At 39.2% G+C, this 19,766-nt stretch overlaps 1 protein-coding gene across 2 annotated transcripts; it reads right to left on the reverse strand.

Moving 5' to 3' along the window:
- Positions 1-2,601: 2,601 nt before the first annotated feature.
- lrrc73 (leucine rich repeat containing 73) lies at positions 2,602-17,957 on the reverse strand. 2 transcript variants are annotated; one of them, XM_077247028.1, is made up of 6 exons: positions 17,234-17,957; positions 13,214-13,374; positions 12,280-12,402; positions 11,777-11,877; positions 4,751-4,946; positions 2,602-4,637 (listed from the first exon to the last, which is right to left on the reverse strand). In XM_077247028.1, the coding sequence occupies exons 1-6, from the start codon at positions 17,503-17,505 to the stop codon at positions 4,543-4,545; spliced, it is 948 nt and encodes a 315-aa protein (XP_077103143.1). In that variant the 5' UTR covers positions 17,506-17,957; the 3' UTR covers positions 2,602-4,542. The 2 variants fall into 2 exon arrangements, with proteins under 2 accessions (XP_077103143.1, XP_077103145.1); XM_077247030.1 differs by having other exon boundaries at positions 2,602-2,929; positions 17,234-17,944.
- Positions 17,958-19,766: the final 1,809 nt, after the last annotated feature.

Here is a 19,766-nt window from a genome sequence, read left to right on the forward strand (position 1 = left end):
CCGTCGCGTCACAGTGGTGTTTCAATTCTGAATGAAGTTGAGATGTTTTTGAACGGATCGGTTGAATTCATGATTCAATGACTAATGAAAGATATCTTACTCATCACAATCCACTGGCGTGTCAATGTAAACCTGCAGAAAGACTCCAGATAATTCCAGACATTTCTGTCCACTGGCTCAGATCTCATTCCAGTTCCATCCAGTTTCTTATATAGTTTAGACTAATGAGTATTTCATCATGCAGAATCCTTTAGCATACTCCTGTCAGTGAAGAGGATTCATTACTGCATTACCCACTGGAAAATTGGCCTTCCATTTGTCTCAGTTCTTTAGCAGCTCTGTAGATTGATCGGAGGTCGTTCATTAATTATAGACAATGAACTCCTTCCTTATTATTTGGCTTTCCTGGCAGCTGCTGTATGAGAGAGGAGATAGACACGACTATACCGGGTGTCCGTTTCCGCATTCGATCCCTGGCCGGACAGAAAGCTGCTTAGTCAAAGTCATGGAAGGGAACAGTAGATATACACACACACACACACATATGTATATCATACAAATACACACAGTGTTAAGACGATATGCTGTGGCCAGACTCCTTTTCATAAAAGAAAAGGTGCTGTGTAAATAAGTCTTGCTGCAAGCTGCACAAAGCTTTTGAACTCCACATTACACTGGAACCCCTGTGCTGTGGATTCAATTACTGACTCGACACAAACGCTTTTAATATCTGAAATACTCAAAAACTACTTGATTTCCTAAGAAAAGCAGCTCTCTGAAAAGGCTTTAAACATATCAGACCGCTGTGCAGAAGAGAAAGTGTAGGTTAAAAATGCATGAAGCACAAGAATCTGGGAAGACTTAAATGTGGATCACAGTAGTCCTAAATGGTATAAACAACATAATCATCTTTGCACAGGAGCCGCTGTAACAGTAGCGAAGCACTGAGACGTGACGCCGATGTGACTGTAATGCTAATGTCTGCCTTTTTTCACTGCGCTACGACACTTTTATGCTTGGATGTATTCCGAGTAGGAGTATCGTATTCACGCTGCAAAACTGCCTGAATCCAAATGAAGGAGACTGTGAAAAGATGGGGACATCAAACTGCATTAGGACATCAGACACCACACTGATGCTTCTGAAGCACACACACTCGTGTAATGGAAACAGACAGGTGTTCAATGGAGACACAGGATCATACAACGTGTGCCAGCAATATACATGACAAATAATGTACAGTGGCAAGTCACTTATTTCATGGCTTTTCAACAAATAAATAAATGCATGAATTTATTTGAGTTTAAATTATTTAAAATTGCTTTCACTATAAAACAATCGACACCGGAAGAGCGGACTCACGTTACAGCATTGCCATAGATTATGGCGAATACAGGAACAGTTAGGTATAGAAGTAAAAATGTAAGACACACCTACTGTGATTTCTGAGGTTGTTCATTTATTCCATATGCTTTTGTTGCCATTAGCCCACATTACTTCAACTTAATTTTATAATAATTACGTTTAACAGCTGAATTTGTGGTGAAAATCTACAATAACCCATGATAGTATTTTCTTAATATACATAAGGAGTATTTCCTCCTTAAAACTGCAGTGCAAAAAAGACAGTTTGAACACGGTTTGAAGTTGCTGGGGTTTCTGACGTCACAAACTACCTTGTAACCAGTCAAACCAGGTGTGTGTGTGTGTGCGTGTGTGTGAGCGAAGGTAGGGGTAATTTGCATATTCATATAGCACTGTATACTAAATGAGGCAAGGGTTGCATTCAAGCTATTTTAAGGCATGAATAATTTGCATATGTCATATGAATTTAGATTTTTGGTGATCAAAGATGAGTTTCAGGGATAAAATTATTGACTACAGGGGGACTTTAAATCCACTATTCTTTGATATAGAATATATAGTCTATCATTTTGAAATAAACAAATATTGTTTCTATAAATATAATCAGCAACTTGAAATAAAGTTTTATATTGTCCATCTTTTTTTAATTTGATTATCATTCGCAGTGTTTCATATAATTGTCGTTTTTTTCCTTCATTAAAGACGTTAATTACAGTCTTGTGCCTTTGTCTGATTTTCAAATAATGGCTTTAATGAGGGAAAGAACTAAAAGATGTTAACCGTGCACATTGAAATAACTTATTCATTTTTTATTGCAAAATATATACATATGAACAAATATTTAGGTAGTAAGTAATTTCTGTAGTTTTAAAGCTTAAGGAGATTGACTGGATTATTCACAGTGCGTCATGGGTTAAAGAGCTTTTTTGTTTCAATTCTCTGATTTGGTAGAGATTTCTTTGCAGACTCATGGGTAGTGTAGTTTTCCACCAGAAATTCTGCTCTTAAACACAATTAAATAGTGTGGGCTTGTACGCGTGAAATCCACATTTACCGGCCCGGATCTGGCCGACACTGTTGCTGTCTGGGATGTGTAATAACTAAACTATTCCACTGCAAATAATGGCCATTCAATACTAACCATGTATATCTCTTTAATGTAGTTCTTATCACAATATTTGAATAGTCGGGTCAGACACAACAAGAACAAACAAAACAAAATCAGAGGAAAAAGCATTTAAAAAGATGTAAACTGATTTATTCAGGCATCAGGCCATCACATCAACCCTATACAGCTCATCTAACAGAGTATACTGTTATCGGTTAAATACTCATTTATAAATAGACTGTACATCTGTAAAATAAATAATTCACTATTGCGTATTATAAGTCACTTGGTGTTTAAGGTTTTGCGCTAACTGCTACAGGTCATGCGGTGTGAGAGGCTGCGCTCTTGCAGTGGTCGAGCACAACACATAGGCAGCTCCGCATCACATCTCTGTCTCTGCCAGAAAGCTCTCGCCCAGGCCTGATGTCATCAGGACCATCTGGGAGCTGGAAGCGTCTGGAAGGGTCAGAGACAATTTGGTAAATGTTTGAAATGTAAGAAGAGGACAGGAAAAGGCTACTCCAGTTCTTAGTCTACTAAAGATTCTTCCTTGCATGGATAGTTCACATTCTCTCATTTGAGAGACATCTCTTTTGTCCGATGTATTTTTGGAGAATATCCTGGCCGCGCTTCCTCATATACAAGGTTTGGGGTCAGTGAGATTTTTTTTATGTTTTTGAAAGTATCATACTAAGGCTGCATTTACTGTATTTGATCAAAATACAGTAAAAACAGTTAAATTTTCAGCATCATTACTCCAGTCTTCAGTGTCACATGATCCTTCAGAAATCATTCTAATATGATGATTTGCTGCTCAAGAAATATTTCTTATCATTATCAATGTTGAAATATTCGTGCTGCTTAATATTTTTGTGGAAACTATGATTACTGTTTTCAGGATTCTTTGATGAATAGAAAGTGCAAAAGAACAGCATTTATTTGAAATAATTGTTTTGTTACAATCTAAAAGTCATGTATTAATTTCTTTACAAAAAAAAATCTTACTGACTCCAATGGAAATGAGAGGGGACTGGGTCTTTCAGGCTCCAAAATCACACAGGAGTATAAGTATCTTGTGTACCACATGCCAAATCAGTGTGGAACTATAAAAATGCTGGTATTACAGCTGGTATTAAGATGTGTTTTGGTGGATCGGATCACGAGTAGACGAGGGAGACACATTCCCGTTTACACCTGGTGTTTTACTCCGTCTCTTTTGTCCACTTTCGACTACTTCTGTCCTGATTTCTTTGAGGGGAGGGTAAATGTATGGGATTTTTCAGATTTTTCGATCTAATGGATGAAATAAGCTCATGCAATTTACATATGAACGTGACCGGAGACGATGGAAAAACACACAGAGCATCAGCTTTAGTTTCTAACAGCCACAAGACCAACCGAACGCTGTGAGTGTGTGTTAGAAATCAGGAATGCTGAGAGAACATTATGCTTGATATGTTTTTCCTATTCAAATCAAACTTGGATCTTCAGCCGATAAAGTTTAAATCCCGTCTGATTAGCGCCCTTTCCATAACATTAGTTCAGTAGACGCAGAGAAGACGGTCTTTTGTGGCTGTTTGAACACGTTTGATCACATGACCGTTTACACTACGAAAGTAATCCGGTCGAACGAGTTTTCGACTAACTTTGGAAGTGGTTAAAAGTGGACAAGCTCCAAAGCGTTTTAGACCCCGTTTACATCTGTATTTAGTGTCGTTCACTTGTGATCCGATCGACCAAAACGCATCTTAATACCCGGTGTAAACGGGCCTATTGATTGTACTGATATGGTGTTTTTTTGTGTTATTTTGGAGCTTTACATCTCCAGTGCCCATTAACTTTTATTATATGGAAAGGAATGTTCAGGATATACATCCAAAATTCACCTTTTGCGCAAAAAGTCATACAGGTTTAAAGCGGCATGTAGCTGAGTGATGACAGAATGATCATTTCTGGCTGAACTTTTCCTTTAAAATATATCTTTACTAATAATAACCTCTAAGTCTAAAGACTTCAGTACATACAGGACAGAGAACTCACAACTTGGCCATTATAAGAAATGAACATTTCTATTTCGTAAGTAGTAAATGATCTCTCCTAAATAATGCATGAGAAATGTGAATTTCTGTACTTCCCTTTTGCCCCAGCCTCTTAGAACCAGTTACTGCAGGAAAGTCATCCACAAACAAAGAGGGGAAGAGAAAGCGGGAACTCTAAGTGAAACAGTCTTGAAGCAAAGAGAACAGGCTGAGAGAGAGATGCTGGGTCAGCCCTTACTGCTGTGGGGAACCCAGTTGGGTTTCTCCCTGGGGGTCACCGAGCTCCCGCGAGCCTCTCCGTCCTTATCTTCCTCTTCCTCGCCTTCGGAGAGGAGATCCGAGATCTGCTGCTGCAGCTCCGGGCTGATGTCGTTCTCCGCCAGAACCAGGACCCGCAGGCTGGTGGGGTAGTTCTCCACCATGTCTAGGAAGATCTGACCACAGAGGAACAAGGAAAGGCATGAGGGAAATGAATGTGCCCAAAACTGGGAGGAAATAAATACTTAAAGGGATAGTTCACCCAAAAATGAGATTTCTGTCAGTAATTACTCTCCCTCATGTTGTTCAACCCCGTAAGAAATTCGTTCATCTCTGGAACACGAATTAAGATATTTGTGATTAAATCTGAGAGCTGGATCACTCCTCCATAGGCTTCTAAGGGATTGAAACTTGCCGTCCTCTAAAAGTTATTAAAGACATGTTAAAATAGTCCAAAGTGACTGCAGTGACTCAAATCTTAAGTTTATCAAGCGACGAGAATACTTTTTGTGTGCAAAAACAAACAAAAATAATGACTTTATTTCAACTATTAATTTCCTTCTTTGTGGGCCTTGAGTCAGTTCACTAGTGTAATAGCATACGCTTCTGTTGTTGTATGTCAAAGCATCACACACATGACCAGCGTCGGCCAATAGTGAGCCTACGTGTGACGTATAAACAGAAGCGCTGCGCTATTTCACTAGTGAACTGACTCGAGCCCCACAGAGAAGGAAATGAATAGTTGAAATAAAGTCGTTATTTTTGTTTGTTTTTGCACACAAAAAGTATTCTCGTCGCTTGATAAACTTAAGATTGAGCCACTGTAGTCATTTAGACTATTTTAACGATGTCTTTAATAACTTTTCGGGGCTGGGAAGTTTCAATCCCTTAGAAGCCTATGGAGGAGTGATCCAGCTCTCAGATTTAATCAAAAATATCTTAATTCGTGTTCAAGAGATGAACGAAGGTCTTACGGGGTTGAACAACATGACGGTGAGTAAATACTGACAGAATTTTCATTTTTCGGTGAACTATCCCTTTAAAGAGCAAATAAGGGTACGTTTACATGACAGCGATATGCTTAAAACTGAGAAGTTTTTCCTTTGAGTTTTCCGCGTACAGACGACATGATCTCCATTCACACGGATCCGCGAAAACTACCAAAAACGCTGTATTCTGCTGCCAGGACACTAGATGGCGATGAAACATTATAGACTGAACACGTAATATGCATGTACATGATGTCATCGTCTTAAATGATTTGCTTTTTTGTTGTTCACAAGGAGACCGTTTTCAAAAACTTGCACTTTGAAACCCATTTTCAAAAGTTTGCGTTTTCAGCCATTGTTGTCGTCTAAATGAACGGCCAAAACGCATAAAAAGTTATACGTTTTTAGTTGAAAACGGTGTCGTGTAAACAGCCCCTAAATCTCATACAATCATATCATAAACAATCCGGTGGCAGCAACTATCTGGTTGACACTCCAACATGGTAGGTGGCAGTATTCCAGCTTTACGCTAGTTGCTTTCCGTCATAAAATGGAAAAAATAAGTTAGCTCAGTGGGAGGTTTTTGGGATTCCATCAAAAAGATGAGGTGAAAAGCCCTGACCACACCAAGGCCAAAACCTATAACGATAACTAAAAATAAAGTTTTAAAGTGTTGAGGTCAAAGTAGACGTTGTTCCAAGGGGGAAATCCATCAGCCGGAAACTGAAGCCTCCCGGCGGCCGCCATTGTAGCAGAACTTCACCTGCTGTTAGCAGTCCATTGACTCCCATTCATTTTGGCGTCACTTTGACCGCAAATAACTTTACATCTGAGGCGTCCAAAGACTTCATTTGTCCATAATTTATTTCTAAAGAAACACGACAATGTATAAAAGGCTCCATTACTTTGTATCTTACGTTATGGCCCCGTAGAAGCCGTTTTTGTAAAAAATAGGCTAACGGTTGCGTCATAAACACACGACTCTCTGTCGCACAATAGAGAAATTACCATATAGACAGGAGGAGAAGCTCGCAGGAAATCTTTTACTGTCTATGAGGCAATCGGGGGGACATAGAGGCATAAAGTCAAGGGAGAAGCCCATAGATTGAGTCCATAAAAGCCACGGGACAAAATATTTCAACAACGTTTTTGATGAATTAGGTGATTCAGATTTGTCTTGGCACAGCTACTAGAAGATTTTCAAATGTCAGACTTTCGTCAAGCTCAGTTTGAGCCTGCCCAGTCGCTCAGCCATCAGACAGGAAGTGCAATAATCGGGCTTCAGTTTTCTCTGTTGAAATCAATGGGGTCGCTGTGTCCATTTCTTTTACCGTCTATGCGTTGTTTGCCTACCGAGGTTCAACAGGAAGTGAGACTGGACTTACTGACGACTCATTTTCAGCAGTTCAGAATCGGTTCTTTCTTTCGGGAGACAAAAACTCAATTTATCTACTTTGATCTTTGAAACTTTGCAGACCTTTTACATTCACAGACAGCTATATTACACACTGCATGAAAGAGAATACCTAAAAAAGCATAATTGGGGAACTTTAATAATAGTTTCAATTCTATGAGAAGAGGGAGTCCACACCACATCTATAATGATAACAACACAGAGGAACAAATCATTTTTCAGAATGATTTTTTCCAGCTGATGAATGATTAAAACACTGACAACCAATCATAATCCAGCTGACTTTAAAGAAGCATTTAAACCAGCAGACGACAAAATTGCAGCGCACATATAATAAACAGAATGATATCGTCCGTTGGTGTGGATGATATTATAGTTATCTTTCTTGGTGTGAACAGGCCTTTAGACGGCCCAGTTTGCAGGAATGTTGATCAAGTTCTTTTAGAGTACTTTTGTACAGTTATGGTTACAAACTCTCCCTCCGCCTCCTTACACACTTATATATATTGAGTGCATTTTTTTTTTGTGAAAACACAAAATAAAGTTAAAGATGAATGTAATGATACATTTTTGTCTAACAATTTCTATAGATATTGTGATAATTTAGAAAATCTTACACTCCAAATCTGATATTGTGACAAACCTAATTAGTATTCACCCCATCTCTTTTCATTTGCATAACTTTAATCAAAATTGTCAGATCTGCAAATCTCTGACTCCCGTTGACTACTTGAGTACTACAACTTGCTTTGTCAAGGAGGACATACACTTGATGGACAAGAGTACTGGGACACACCTCTTAATTATTGTATTCAGGTGTCTCAATCATATCCATTGCCACAGATGTATAAAATCAAGCACCTAGCCATGCAGTCTAAATTTACAAGCATTTGCGAAAAAAAATGTCATTTTGAAGAGCTCAGTGAATTCAATCATGGAAACTGTGACCTTTGCAATAAGTCAGTTTGTGATATTGCATCTCATCTAGATATTCCACGGGCAACTGTAAGTGGTATTATTGGAAAGTGGAAGTGTTTGGGAACAGCAGAAAAACTGTGCCGCGGGAGCTTCTTGGAATGGGTTTCCATGGCTGAGCAGCTGCATCCAAGCCTCACATCACCAATTACAATGCCAAGCGTCCGATGGAGTGGTGTAAAGCATGCACCAAAGTTTGGTGGAGGGGGGATTATGGTGTGGGGTTGTTTTTCAGCGGTTTGGTTAGGACCCTTACGTCCAGTCAAGCGAAATCTTAATGCTTCAGCATACCAAAACATTTTGGACAATGCTATTCTTCCAGGTTTGTGGGAACAGTTTGGGGAAGGCCCTTTTCTATTCCAGCATTGCTGTGCACTAGTGCACAAAGCTCATGGATGAGTTTGGTTTCGAAGATCTTGACTGGCACGCACGGAGCCCTGACCTCAACCCCATCCAACACCTTTGGAATGAACTGGAATGGAGATTGCGAGCCAGGCCTTCTCGTCCAACATCAGTGCCTGACTTTACAAATGATCTACTGGATCAATGGGCACTCATTCCTACAGAAACACTCAAAAATGTTGTGGAAAGCCTTCCCAGAGAAGTGGAAGCTGTTATAGCTGCAAAGGAGAGACCAACTCCATATTAAAGGATTAGTTCACCTCAAAATGAAAATTTCCTAATAATTTACTCACCCCAATGCCATCCAAGATATCCATGTCTTTCTTTCCTCAGTGGAGGAGAAAATAAGTTTTTTGAGGAAAACATTTCTGGATTTTTCTTCGAATAATGGACTTCAGTGACAACCACTGTTTTGAAGTCCAAATCAATGCAGTTTCAAAGATCATTGAAGTGCTTGAAAATGCTGTGCGCGTTCGCAGCTGAGGAGGAGGGTCTTGTCGGTAATTTCTCTGGCGCCGGCGACATGGACAGTGACCTTTCAACGTGATGAAGTAGTTCCCGGCGCGTTGCAGATCAATCCGCACAATTGTAGTTAAAAAGTTTTTTTTTTTTTTGTGCACAGCATTTTCAAGCACTTCAAAGACCTTTGATACTGCATTGAGTTGGACTTCAAAACAGTGGTTGTCATTGAAGTCCATTATTCGAAGAAAAATCCAGAAATGTTTTCCTCAAAAAACTTATTTTCTCTTCCACTGAGGAAAGAAAGACATGGATATCTTGGATCGCATTGGGGTGAGTAAATTATTAGGAAATTTTCATTTTGAGGTGAACTAATCCTTTAATGTCTATGTATTTAGAATGTGATGTCATTGCAGTCCCTGTTGGTGTAATGGCCAGGTATCCCAATACTTAGTTTATAGTTTATACAGTGTATGACCTGTAAAGTCAGTGTCTTCTCTCGCCTCTGGCTCCCTGTGAGATTAAAATGTTTATCGGGATTCTCAGCTTAACTGCCCAGAAACATACAGAACCAAGAGACTTTCAGTGCTGAAAACAAAATGAAATATTCAATAAATAAACGTGGAATGAAAGGAAGTTTAACAGTATTCAATGAATGATTGGCGTTTCAGTGTGCCTAAAGGTGCGGTTACATTAGCAAAAGTGGGTAGGAAAGTAGCGATTACCTTGTATGCATCATGCATAATTCATCACTGATTTAATTTAGAAAATGGTTGAAGTGGAAAAAGAATAGGGTTTAGTGGGCAAAAAGCCATTGTCTGTTGTCAATAGCGTAGTGATGTATGAAGCACAGCTCACACCGAATCACTTTCAGACCAAGCAGCTTTCTGTCAACGCCCTCACAAGAAATCCCGATCACGTGGATTCCTATTGAAACGACTGGGTTTTGCAGGTGAAAATTCGCTGAGCGACAGTAAACGACACTGCGCCTTTACGCTGTCCATTTCTGCAGTCATTTGCATAATAGGTTGTGTTGCTCCACATTATCATCAAATAAGTACAATGTTCGAATACTTGCTATACACCTGCTGAGATTCTGCAACCAATGAGCACTTTACCATACAATGACATCAAGAGAGATCAGGAGCTATCAAGTTCTCTATCAAAGACTTCATGGTGTCTTTTCAGGACAAAGGTCCAAACGTTGTAATTACAGCCTTCATGAGAAGATCAAACACACACTGGAGAACAAACACTGAGATCACAAATAAGAAATGTTCTGTACAACCTTGCCCTCTAGTGGAGAATTATAAATTATATACCACCTCTAAAATACCACCTATCTACAGTCCCAACGGATGCAGAGAAGGTTTTTAAGCTAAGGAATAGTTAATCTATTTCTCTATAGAAGAAAGATAATAACATGAGGCTGCAATGACATGAGGATGACAGAGGTATTATGGCTTAAAGTTATGCTTAATCCATTATTTTCCTCCACAGGGCTATTTTTCAGCAGGTGGTGATAGGAAAAGGTTTAGGATCTGGTTTATGAAGTGCAGATCTGATTTACATGCCCAATGAAAAATTAATGTAGACACTGAACAGATTACCTTGTATGCATCACACATAATTCATCACTGATTTAATTTAGAAAATGGTTGAAATAGAAAAAGAATAGGATTTATTCCTGCAGAAATCAAAGTGAACGCCATGGCAGGGTATTTTATCTTTCTTTCTTTTTTTTTTTTAAGAATTGCAATCTAATAGGCATTTATACACGTTTTGGAGTGCAACTGAATATCATACGATGTCCTAGCTTAAGAGAATAATTTACCCAAACATGAAAATTCTCATTATATACTCTCATCATTTCTTTCTTCAGTCAAATTTTGAAGAATAGTCTGTCATCAGGATATTCATAAGACATTTTCACTATACCATTCAAAAGTTTGGAGTCGGTTATATTTTTTCATTTATTTTTTAAGGAGTCTTTCTGCTCACCAAGGCTGCATTTCATTGAACAATACAGTAGCCTAATATTTTAAAATATTATTACAGTTTAAAATAACCTTATTTTCATTTTAATATACATTAAACATTTGATGTATTCCTGTGATCAAAGCTGAATTTTCAGCATTATTACTCCAGTCTTCAGTGTCACATGATTCTTAAGATTTGCTGCTCAAGAAACATTTCTGATTATTATCATCATGCTGCTTCATATCTTTGTTTTTCTGGTTTCTTTGATGAATTGAAAGTTCAAAAGAACAGCATTTATTTGAGATAGAAACATTTAGCAAAATTAGAAATGTCTTCACTGACACTTTTGATCAATTTAATGCATCCTTGCTGAATAAAAGGTTTTTTTTAAGCGTACTAACATCAAAGTTTTGAACAATAGTGTAACGTTTATGTTCCACAGATTAAAAAGTCATACAGCTGTTGAAATATGGAGGGTGAGTAATTTTTTTTTTTCAATTATTAGGCATGTAATATTCTCAGCCTGCATATTATTACGTCACTGTTATATATATAAATGAACTAAATTAAGAACTTTTTTACAACATAAATGAACCATCACTGAACTTAAGCTGGACTGTTATGCTATTTTGTTCTAGATCTGCTGTACAGCAGAAACACACTTTGTTGCATTATTTTCCTGTTATCACTGTAAACCTGCTTTGAAACAATCTGTATTGTAATAAGTGCTATATAAGTAAAGGTGACTTGACTTGTTTCATGAAGCAGTTCTGAGATTGGAAGGTACCTGTGCGGACTGATTGGTGAGTCCGGTTCCCTCCAGGTCCAGAACTTCAAGAGTTCGACTGGATGCGACAGAGACAGCCAACATCCCAGCGATGTGATCCCCTGGAAACCACAAGCAGAGGGAAAAGCTGAGACAGGGGACGTGCAACGTGCAAACCCAGCGCTTTTCAAAGAGCAAACCCTGCATTTCTCCAGCAGTAACATTTGTACGCTCGGGTGGCCGTTTCATTCAGTCAGCAAAATAAATGTCTCAATATATACACTGCAAAATCTACACATTTACACTACATTTCAGGAAAATACTCGCTTCTTTGAAGTAATTGTTAAATAGATTTACTGTATGTGTCAAGTGTATATATGATTAAAAATGCTATACAGTAAATGTCCAAAATGTCAAATTTGCCTAAAAAAAAAATCCCTGATCGAACTTACTGTCAGTTTAGCGATATCTGTGTATCATGGACAGCACATATCCATACCTCAGAACCACAGAAGATCACTCACCTAAGGGATTGTAGTCAAGGTTGAGGACCCGTAACTGTGAGCTGTGAGCCACGGCGATGGCCAGTCGAGCCCAACCCTGGCTGCTGATGGCTGGGTTAGCACTCAGTGTCAGCTCTTTAAGCCCTGTACAGTATTATTGATCGCATTGTTGATTCATAATAGCTCCCAGCATGCTTCTAGATCTAAAGCTACTTTCCCAGCTAACAGGAAATGTGACATGAAACATTCTCTCAAACTTTCTTCCAGTAACATTAGGAACATAGAATGTTCCTTCAGTTATCTGGTCCTTAATAATATTCAAAAATGTTGGCACAAAAACATTATCAATGAAAAGGTTTTTTTTTTCCGCCCTGAATTGGACGATTGTGTAACATTTTTAAATGTTACTACTTGTTTCAGAATGTTCAGAGAACATTAAAAAGTAAAGGTCTCAAAATGGAATGTTTTTTAAACATTTTTTAAAAACTGGATGCTTTTAACGTTCAGAAAAATAACGTTAACATTATGAAAACATTAGCAAAACGTTCCAAGAACATATTTGTGTTTGCTGGGATTACAGTATTTTCAAAATTATTGAAAACCTTACACACAACCTACAAAACCAAATGTGTTACAAAACTACAAAAAGAGCTATTTCAACTACAGAAGCAGGTTATTTCATTTATTATTTTAAGAAAGTGGACAAAATGTGTTTTGAAACATGTTTTCCTGTATTTGCTGTGTTCACAATGATAAATGTGCTAAAGCACTGAGAGAGCAGAACTACAATGTATATCAGTTTTGCAAAAACGCCGTATATTTCTGACATATTTATTGGCATATTTATTCAGCCAACGTAAAAGTACTGTAATATACTCCACTTAATATAACATATATAACTGCTTAGTTAATCTCAATGTATCACATGTTTTTGTAGGGAAAGCTGATGTTTTACCTGATTTAGCTCCATCCGGAGGAAGCATGCCACAAATGATGCGAATGGCCTCATCTCCCAGCATGCAGTCCCCCAAATCCAAGGACACCAGAGACGGGTGAGTGGAGAGGGCTCCATTCAGGGTGACCAGTCCAGCATCTAAAAGTGGACTTCCGTGGAGACTATAAGGGGCAAAGTGAACAGAGATGAACATTATGTTCTGTGCTAAATTTGTATTCCCTGAGGAAAATTGCGGCAAACATTAGTGTTTTACATTTAGGTTTTAAAGGCAGGGTAGGTGATGTGTTCCAGAAACATTTTTTGTTATTCTGGTTGAAAGTGTCTTCACATCCTGATAGCAATCACTAAGTTAAGTGGTCTAAATGTATTTATATGCGCAGACATCACACTTCATCAGCGTGTTTCATGCTATGCAGAGTTAGACAGACGTCAGTCACTGAGCACCACAAACGAAACAGCAGCCGCCTTTTCTTGAACAAAAACAATGAGCTTAGGCCCACCAAAGCATTTTTTTCACGCAGCTGGTGCATTTTTCCAATTGTTTTCAATGGGAGCCCTGCGTTTTTAGAATGTTTTTAGAAATACATTTTGGTCCAAAAATAACCAAAACTACGACTTTATTCAGCATTGTATTGTCTTCCGGTTCTGTTGGGGATCCGCGTTCAGTGACGCTGCTGACGTAAGACGCTGCTGACGTGTGTCTGGTGCGCCCGAGCTTCGTTTACAGTCTGAGGGAGACGCACGCTGGAAACAAAACAATCTTCACAAAAATGTCTAAGGATTTCCACACAGAGGAAGACTTGCATTTTTTTGCCCAGCCATATTTATTTGAACCCGAATACACGGACGCACCAGATACACGTCAGCAGCGTCTTACGTCAGCAGCGTCACTGCGGACTCATGAACGCGGATCCCCAACAGAACCGGAAGACAATACAATGCTGAATAAAGTCGTAGCTTTTGGTTATTTTTGGACCAAAATGTATTTCCGATGCTTCAAAACATTCTAACTAACCCACTGATGTCACATGGACTACTTTGATAATGTCTTTATTTCCTTTCTGGACAAGTACAGTATACCGTTCATACATTTTCAATGGAGGGACAGAAAGCTCTCGGACTGAATCTAAAATATCTTAAACTGTGTTCCGAAGATGAACGGAGGTCTTACGGGCTTGGAGCGACATGAGGGTGAGTCATTAATGACATCATTTTCATTTTTGGGTGAACTAACCCTGCAAGTAGACATCTGACTGTAGTACTTTTACCTTTACTTGAGTAAAATTTAGCAAGGGGTATCTGTACTTTTACTCAAGTAATGAAGCTGTGTACTCTGTCCGCCTCTGGTAATCAGATGAAAAATTATCATCCATGGCTTTAATATTTCAATAATAATTTTATCGTATTACTGTATGTATAATAATCAAAATCCATTTTTGTTGTACACATTAACTCAGTGATGTAATAAATCATATGTTTGACAGCATAAAGCATTGTTCTGCAAGTGTTTGATTGTTCAAATTGTTTCCCAGTTGTTCTGCAAGTGGCACATGACGCAATCCAATGGCACATCTCAAGTTTTAGTGACACATGCCACCATCCACTGGCACATCCCAGTTGGCATGTGTCATTAAAACTGACATCTCTTCATGTTGTGGCACCTCCAGTAGTGACACCTGCAGCTGTCTGCCAGAGTAGATTATGTAACATATGCACTTAACTGCAGAACGGTAATTAATATGTTGCTGCCAAACATATGATTCATTACATCATGGAGTTAATTTGAACAACAAAAGTGGATTTTGTTTATTGAATAATTCCATCAAATTATTTTTGAAATATTAAAGCTACACTTTAGGCCTATGGTAAAAAGTGTAGCTTTAGTATTTCAAAAATAGTTTGAAACGTTTGTTGAATTTTTAAAATGCACTGAGCACTTTTTTGCACTTGTCTAAATAAAGAAGATTGCTAGTATCTCGGCATGTGGGCTAATCTTTTTGGGATACCTACCCTAACAATTTTTTTAATGAAATCTGAGAACTTTCTGTTCCTCCATTGACAGCTACTAACTGACACTTTGACGCTTTAAAAAGTTCACGAAGAGATCATAAAAACTAATCCATATGATTTTTTTAGTCCAAAAATTTTCTGAAGAGATTCGATTGGTTTATAATAAAGAACAGGTTGAATTTAGACTTTTATTCACATTTAAACATTGATCAGCGAACATAAACAGAGGCTCAATAGACGGTGGGCCGAACGCTGCTATCTGCTTTAGTTTTTGAAATGAAAGATTCGCGAGGATAGAGTAGCTGCTTTTTTCACATAAACTAAATCATTTTTTTCTGAACACGTATCCGTTTGCGGGCAGTGTCAAATCGATCATATTTCTTTGGAAAACTAAATTTACGTAGGCAAACGTGAGGGAGTACTATACATCTAACCAATCAAAAAACGAATTTTATCGTCACGTGACTAACGTCTGCCAATAATATTCTTTGCCATTACCACGACTGTAGCGAAGCACATGTGTTCTCAGCGCGAAACTACAGCTAGCCATCTAAAACACCATTTAGGTGAATTTAAACAATGGCTGAGTTGCTAAACGCATCTTGTTCACATGTAAGGGCCCTGTTCATGTTGGACAGACATTTTGATTGCATTTTGTGTCTGTTATGAGGCACAAAGACACTCTTAATGTATATGCCCCCATAACTGCCGTTTTAAGGCTGATACTTCTGCGTCGGACCTACGCCGGAGCCTCTACGCCGTAGCCTACGCTTTGGTTTTAATTTATACTTCTGCGTCGTTGTCCGCGTTGACGCACGCAGAGGGAGCATGTGAAACCCGAGGAAGCGGTTTGAGCAGACCAATCACAGCGCTTGCGTCCGGCTAGCGATATTTTTTTTCACAGGATGGTAGGGGAAGACTCATGAATATTCATTAGGGAACTCATCCCTGATTGGTCTTAACCCCAGTGACTGGTAGGTTTAGGGGCGGGGCTAGGGGTAGGTCATCAGACCCCCAGTGACTGGTAGGTTTAGGGGCGGGGTTAGGGCGTAGGTCATCAGACCAATCAGGCATGAGTTCCCTAATGAATATTCATGAGTCTTCCCCTACCATCCTGTGAAAAAAAATATCGCGTCCGGGTAGAATTGACGCGTTGTTACATTTTTGGAGAGGTGCACGTCAGGGTACGCCGAAGGGTACGCGCGCTACGCACAGCCTACGGCGTAGCTACGGCGTAAGTTCGACGCAGAAGTATAAATTGGGCTTCAGGGTACGCCGGAGGGTTCGACGCAGAAGTATAAATTGGGCTTGAGTTCGACGCAGAAGTATAAATTGGGCTTTAGCTGAGTGGGAGCTCTGGGCATTTGCAAGAACAGCTCCGTGTTGCACGCACCAATCCGGTTCGTTTTTTTTTCTATAGACTTTACTCACAAAGGTATAACGATCAAGATTAACTTAAAAATTGCCCGGAGTTCTCCTTTAAGTAAACATACTTGAGCAAGCCTGCAATTTACAATAGGCCTAAATCAACTGATGTGTGAGCTGATGAATGTTTATGTGAATAAAAGCCTAAATGCAATCTGTTCATCATAACTAAACCGCTAAATTCATGTTAGTTTTACGATGTCTTTATGAACATTTTAATGCGTAAAAGTGTCAGTTGTGTAGCTGTCAATGGAGGGACAGAAAGCTCTCAGATTTCATCAAAAAGATCTTCATTTGTGTTCCGAAGATGAGCGAAATTCTTACGAGTTTTGGAACAGCATGAGGTAGAGTAATTAATGATAGAATTGAACTAACCATTTAAGTCTGCTTGTTAAAGTAAAAAAAGTCTCTCGAAATAAATGGCTATTCCTTTCTTCGATCAAGTCTCTTAAGTCGTAAAGCTTGCTCGCTTATTGAAAAGTAAACAATTAGCACAATTCCCGATAATATCGCTTGAGAATGCGCGATAATAATATTGTCGTTCGCTTAATTGGCTAAATAAAGATTCCTTTCGGAAACACTCACAAGAGGGCCTGAATGGATCTGTTGGCCTTCAGCGCATCTGCCAGATGCTTGGTCCGGCCGATGGTGGACACCACGCCGAGGTTCAGGTTGAGCTGAGCGAGGGAGTGCGACTCTGCGACGCCGCGACACACACGGCCGAAGTCTCGGTCCGACAGCTGACAGCCGCGCACGGACAGCAGACGCACGCTGTTCTCCTTCAGGCTGTCGCAGATGTCTTTCACCTCCGCGCAGGACAGCGCCTCTCCGGTTATCTGGATAGAGCCCGGCAGCATCTCGGTGGTGTCAGGCTTGACTAACGCGCATTATGGATCCGCAATGTATCCAGCCGACGCCAGAGCACAAGCGACAGGCTCGGGATATCGCGGAAGGTGGTGCTGCTGTTTCAGCGTTTTGTGCTTCCCCTGTGTTTGCCTCCCGACATGATGCTTGGGGATCCTCAAGGCTTCGGTCTCTGCAGCATGAACCTAAGATGACGCTGTCGGATAGCCTACTATGCATGCACTAAATGTCACTCGCAGTAGATTGTTCCCATCTCACTAACACCACCATTCAGGCATTAGGCGACTCCAGGCTTGAGGTAATCCGCCTGACAGCTGATGATGGTGGGATTGGCCACAAGGAGAGAAGAACGTGTCTCTGTGTGGACGCGCGCGTGTGTGAACGGAAAATGGTGCGCAAGCTCTTGAGGTGACGAGTGTTGCCTTCCACTGTACCGATTATAACTGGGGTCGTGGAAGTAGGTTGCATATTCTGCATTAGAAAATAGATCACTGGGACAAGTTGTCACACATTTTACCCCAGTGAATAATTGTCTGTGAAGGTTTTTATTTTTGAAAGTGAATTTCTGTAGACACATACCCTGTTCCGACAAATATTTAAATAAATAAATTGAAGTGATGTCAAATTGATTAATCGCATCTAACATAATATATATATATATATATATATATATATATATATATTGTGTGTGTGTGTGTGTGTGTGTGTGTGTGTGTAAAGGCCTATACACATATATAGGCTACATACATAGCCTATATATAGGCTACATATAAAAGTTTGTCTTAATATTTGCGTATTAAATGTGTCAGTGTAGTTTTATTATGTCCATTTGTTGCAACTGCCAAATACAAAACCTTATTAGAAGGTGCATTTAATTGTTCATGCGTTTGCACAAATAAGCTTCATCCAACAGCAGCTCTGTGGCACACCTGAGACTTGTGAATAATATATTGAATGGATCCACATGAATGTCACTTGTCTTTCTCTCTGAGGATGTGAAGGTGGATAGTATAACCAATTGTCCCTCAGCGTTTCTGGTTGCATGAACTCTGTGACAGTCTCAGTGAGAGCAGGGAAACGTGAGCCCTGAATTAAACAAACACAATTAATTCCTAATGCAGCCCAGTGTATGGACTCACCTCAGCTTACCCTGATCATCGCAATCACAATGAAACCGCAACCAAGCGCAGAAAGAGTGTACATTTAAATGGAATGGTGCATTTAAAAATTAAAACAAAATAAAAAAAAGATTTTTATGGAAGATTTTAGGTTCCGAGTGACAGTGGTTTGTGTTGTTCCCCTCTGCTACAGACCTTAAAAACATATTCCATCCTGCACACCAATGGCATTATAGTGTCAACAACATTTGCTGCAGTATTTTCAGACATTTCAGAACTTCAGTCTATGGTATCAGTGAGTAAAACCAAGTGTTTAACATCCAAAGTCTTGAATTTATTGCACATATGGCCATTTGGACGACTAGGCTACTTATGTTAGCCTACTGTTATGCCATTTTTGGCCTTTTTGGAGCTTTCATGACTATGAACAGATATTGTATGGAAAACAGCTGCATAAAAGATTCTTCAAAATTGTCCTTTTGTGTGCGAGCGATTTATAGATTCCCTAAGTCCCTCCCCTCTGCTTCCGGCTCATGGGACCTTATTTCGGAAAAAATATTTATGTAAGTCAATGGCGAAAGACAACTTATCTTTTTATTCCGTTTGAACTGTGCCCTGAATTAGCCTACACATATGATGTTTGTCAATTTAAAAGATAATTATGAAAGTCAAGAAAGTCACAGTTTGTCATAAAACAGAAGAGTAGGCTAACATTTAGTTTTATGTGCAAATCAATGAACTACATCTCTCGTCTCGCAGTCTGTGTGCAGTCTGGTACAAAACACACAGGCATGACGGCGTAACGTTACGATTAAAACGTAAGACTATAGAAAAAATGACAGCCGTTAGCTTCAGTAAAGTTAGCTTCATTCATTGATAGAAAAGGTAAGACGTCACATGCGCGCCTTTTGGGTTTGTAGTCTTTGTAATTACGTATTTTCACAGTCTTATACCTCAACAGTTTTAAGTCAAACTGCGACTTTCTTGACTTTAAACTGTATCTTTTAAATTGACAAACATCATATGTGTAATTCAGTGCACAATTCAAAAGGGATCCAAATATTTGTTGTCTCTCACCATTGACTACCATACAATATTTTTCCGAAATAAGGTCCCATGGTGGTCCACCGGAAGGG

The sequence above is a fragment of the Siphateles boraxobius genome, unplaced genomic scaffold (assembly GCF_051911475.1).
Source record: "Siphateles boraxobius isolate OS27281-9 unplaced genomic scaffold, OSU_SipBor_1 104, whole genome shotgun sequence".
Taxonomy (NCBI): Eukaryota; Metazoa; Chordata; class Actinopteri; order Cypriniformes; family Leuciscidae; genus Siphateles; species Siphateles boraxobius.